The 4,614-nt window shown below is 34.6% G+C and overlaps 1 protein-coding gene across 1 annotated transcript in view; it reads right to left on the bottom strand.

Moving 5' to 3' along the window:
- Positions 1 to 1,695: 1,695 nt before the first annotated feature.
- Positions 1,696 to 4,614, bottom strand: part of LOC109536596 (4-pyridoxate dehydrogenase) — a 5,795-nt gene continuing 2,876 nt past the window's right edge. Inside the window, exons 4-7 of the mRNA XM_048663666.1 lie at positions 3,253 to 3,689; positions 2,945 to 3,139; positions 2,410 to 2,752; positions 1,696 to 2,267 (exon numbers count right to left, since the gene is read on the bottom strand). Of these exons, the coding sequence (XP_048519623.1) occupies positions 2,061 to 2,267; positions 2,410 to 2,752; positions 2,945 to 3,139; positions 3,253 to 3,689 (1,182 nt within the window). The 3' untranslated portion in view covers positions 1,696 to 2,060. The remainder of the gene's footprint in view (positions 2,268 to 2,409; positions 2,753 to 2,944; positions 3,140 to 3,252; positions 3,690 to 4,614) is intronic.

Below are 4,614 nucleotides of genomic sequence, written 5' to 3' on the forward strand. Positions count from 1 at the left end.
ATAGCTATTGCAAAAGCGTCTTAATTAGTCTTAATCTGTAAAAACATGTATATTTTGGAAAGTTTAAAAAAGACTGATTTAATATATTATTTAATATGACTAATGGTTTTGTTTTTAAAATTGGGAGAGGCTTTGTAGCATATCTCGTATTAAATAATCGAAGTAATTTTTAAGTCATTTTTTTAAGCCTCAACTTCGCCACTATCGCCAGTTTCCAGAAAGTTTCGAATTCAACAAACGCACTTTGCTTGATAGAATTACAGTACTAATCGACAAATTTTTATACAGCAATAAAGCAAAATATTTTGCTTAGTTAGCTGAGAAGCTAAACTAGCAAGAATCTTATCTAACGCCTCATCCGAGTCAGTTCCATTGCCGAAGAAAGCATCATTATTAGTGGGCTTCTCGTACGTCGTGGTGTCATTTATAAAGCTCAAAATTTCTGAGACGAATTGCTCAAAATCTGAGCTATCGCTGACTACTCCGAGAATAAAAAGTGAAATACGTAATGCGGCTAAAGCACTTACACGGACTTGTCTCATCGTAAACTCAATGAGAAATTTTTCAATTAAAACATATTCTTATTTTTATACTGCGAATGAGCAAATATTTGTAGATACACATATACGGATTTTCAACTTTTGGTTTTAAGTCTGTTTTAATGCACCTGTATGTTTCAAGATAATATTGTTCGCTCGTTTGCACGTCTGCATAAATTCAGGGAATCAAACTGGTGATCTAAAATGCTTCAATGCTGTGGTACAAAATGTCTTCAGCTCTTAGTGCTCGAATTAGATCTAGAGAACAACTCCACTTAACACATCTTACAAAGTTGATTTGTAGTTGCTGTTATTTTAAATTAGAATCGTTATCGGGAAACTAAGTTAAGTCATCATTAACATTAATACAGGCTGACGCAACAATTTTAATATTTTGTTATTCACGTTCTGATTTTACGGAAGTAATCCATTTAAGAGTAGTTGAAATCATCAAACCACGAAATGTACTTTAGGCATTAAGGCGAGAATAAAAATTGTTTTGAAAAATATTTTTAATTTTCATGTTGCCAATTGCAGGATAATTCCAATTTTCCATGCCTTAAATCTGCAAACTCTATTTTTCCCTCGAAAAATCATACTTCATTTTATATATTTTATGTTGCAAATAAAAAGTAAACATGGAGAAGAGTATTTTTTACAGGATTTAAGGGTGTTGAAAGTTGGCGCGGATACTTCACAATGAAATAAAACATTCATCGGAAAGAAACGAACAATATCGCAAAGTACCCACTCGATAATCGTGGATTTTTTGAGAATATTTTCAAGCACTTATATCTATCACAATTCAAAACACGTTATCGGAAAAATTCAATTTGGTAATTATAACATTCCGTAGGAACTCGAAATATCTTTGTGACATGCATATTTTTAATGTGTGTGTTCTCTAAGTTTGATATTGTGGTGAATTATTTACGTATATAGATTTTTAATTATTTCTTCATTAAGCATTATATTCTTCTGGACTATGCTTGAGGTGTGACTGCTGTGATCAAAACTTGTACAGAATTCTTGAATACGTAATCAATCGAAGACTATTGAAAATCCTCAACTGAAGATCAATGAAAGACAATTAAAATCTTCTTTTAATAAAAATGTTCAATAATGTTCATCTTTGATTGATTAAACTGAATATTTCTGAGACAAACACTAATGGCTACGTGAAAGGTTGCTTTTGCATATAGAAATCGCATCTGCTTCATTTTGAATTACAAATTTATTTGCGAACGTACATAAACAAATTGTTAATTTATAATACCAATAGGTATATATTTGCTTTTCCATATCAAAAAGCATTGAATTTTGCAAGCAAAAAAGTTGTAGATAATATGTGCCCAAGCCGATCAAAAGCAAGTACATACATTCCCAATTTATTTTGCTATATGGAAACTTTTTAGAATTTTACCTTTCAACAGTAGAACATTGAATATATCTAGAACCGATTTACTATTTGATGAACAATTTTGTTTGCCAAGTAGAAAAAATATAATTTTTCAAATACAACTAAGGAAAATATTCATTTTTGATTAAATCGGCGGCTTTTTCCCCAACCATCATAGCGGGTGTGCTTGGATGGCCAGAAACTTGATGCGGCATAATTCCACAGTCCACCACTCGCAGGCTTTTGATACCATGGACTTTTAGAGTTGAGCTCACTACAGAGTTCTGTGATTCATTCCCCATTCTTGTAGTTCCAATGCCATGAAGAGACTGCAAATAAAAAAAGAACATTACCACCTTTAAAGGCGTTTTTGTGCAAAGCGCCGCAATTGAACATCAATTTTAATACGCAATGTCACAATTTCGTTTAGAAAAATTTAGTAAAATACACTTTTAACTGGTTTCTACTTACGGCAATTGAAAGATATTGTAAACTGCATATCCACCAATCTTTTGATTGCTTTTCAAAATCGGCATCGCAGTCCGGAAGATCTAAGATGATCGGTTCGATTCCCAAACGGTCAAAGGCTGTGGTGTTTTCTAAGTTTTGCAAAAACTCAATTGCTTTGTACATCGTTTCTAAATCTTCAGGATCAGAAAAGAGATTCGGGTCAATTAAAGGAAAATCTCTGGGATCGGCAGATGCTAATCTAACATTTCCGATGGATTTAGGTAGCAATAATATTAGGTCTATACTAATGTCCGAATAGGTGTTTAAAACATCGAAAGCCTGCGAGTAATTCGTATTGGTGTACCTGAAAATTTGTAAATATTTCTAGAAGTTTCCAGTCACTAAGTGGAAGTGGTGAACTTAACGAGTTTTTGTAGCTTGTGTAAGCTTAGATGTGCACAGTTTTGTGCACAAATGTGCAAAATGTTCAGTTGATAGAAGACGAGAAAAACACCATCCTGACATGGTTTGTTGATCCATACATAGTTTTACTTACGATTTGCCAATGCTGGGACCGTTGTTTGGAGGGCCAGCTATCAACACCTCAATATCCGAAGTATTAGTGGCATTTTCGTTAAAATTGTAAAACGTGATTAATTGATACGTATCAAAGTCGGTGTAGGGCCGCTTATTCTGGAACCACAAATCCAAATCTTCCATGAATGTATTGTTGTAGAATGTATGGTTTGTTCTAAAAAACATTAGATGAATCAAATTATTGGTTTAAAATACACTCAGGAAGTGAAAGACTGTTTGTTAGCGAAATTTGCGAAAAGTTCAAGAACCGCACAATTGTATACCTACCGGTAAAATATTCCTTGAAAATAGACCTGATCAACAAAATTTTGTCCTACTGGCAAGTCAGCGATGGTGTCAATGCCATGTTTGTCCAGTTCCTCCTTTGGACCAATCCCAGAAAGCATCAACAGTTGAGGAGAGTTGATTACTCCAGCCGATAGAATCACTTCTTTTTCAGCAGACGCGGTATATTTGGTCCCATTTTTCCAAAACTCAATGCCAGTGGCAACGTGATCGGAAATTAGGATTTTGGTGGCTAATGATTCCAAACTGATCACCAGATTTGTTCGGTTTAATATCGGTCGCAGATAGGAGTGAGCGGTGCCTGAACGTGTATTATAATCCAGCAATGTTTGTACTCTACTTACAGCAAACTGGTCTGCCCCATTATAATCACCTTCATTTTTTCCTAACTCTATAAAGGCGTTTATCAGTTCTTCTCCCTAGAAAACCAAACAACGACATAACAGAACAGAAAGCACAGGTATTTTATAATGAACGTCTCAATTATTTTTACATCATTAAGTTAAATCGGTGAGTAGATATTTTGGTTCCGCGACATTTTGAAATCATGAAGAAGTCCGTTGCGGAGAAACGGTATTCAAGGAGTTTTAATTCGACTTTCAAATGTTGTGCTTTGTTCTGCTTTTGAACGTCTTGTTGATTCCCTACTTTTGAATTGATCGTTCATTCAAGAAGCTCAGTTGATTGTCTTCGTTTACTTAGATGGAAAATTTGATACCTAGATGTAGCTTGTTTAAGTAATCTAGAATCTTGTCCAGTCTTATGTAGAAAAAATACAGTCTTCTGTTGAAATTAGAAAAATGATCTCGTGATGAGATGTTTCTCGGAAGCGAAATGAGCAAGAATGCTCGTTTTTACATCATTCCAGAGATAACTAAATGGCGTTTATTCGAAGTTTCTCAAGAACCATTCGAGCTACAGAATTCGTTTTGGCAGCGTTGGATAGAGAATTGCAAACTCGATTCAGTCGTCACAACGTGAGTGAGGAAATTCGAGTCGTTTTGACCCAGCAAGCGAAATTTGAATATCAGACACTTAGATGCAAGATGCTGCCAAAATTCCATGTTTTCCGTATCATTTTTGCTCATTTCTCGGAGGTAAAATGAGCAAGAACGCTCATTTGTACATCATTCTAGAGAGAAGTAAATGGCGGTTTTAGAAAGTAAACCATCGATCAGGAAATGTTTGCAGTTTTATCAAAAAATGCTTGAATTCAAGAAGTTTTAGCTTTGCGTGGTTTTTTTTTGAATTGCAAAATCCACTTGAACATAACGCTGCTTTTTTCGAAGTTTCTCAGGAACCATTCGAGCCACAGAATTTGTTTTGGTATCGTTGGATAGAGAA

Source organism: Dendroctonus ponderosae, unplaced genomic scaffold (genome assembly GCF_020466585.1).
Source record: "Dendroctonus ponderosae isolate FM_Combo_2020 unplaced genomic scaffold, Dpon_F_20191213v2 Dpon_F_20191213_2, whole genome shotgun sequence".
Taxonomy (NCBI): domain Eukaryota; kingdom Metazoa; phylum Arthropoda; class Insecta; order Coleoptera; family Curculionidae; genus Dendroctonus; species Dendroctonus ponderosae.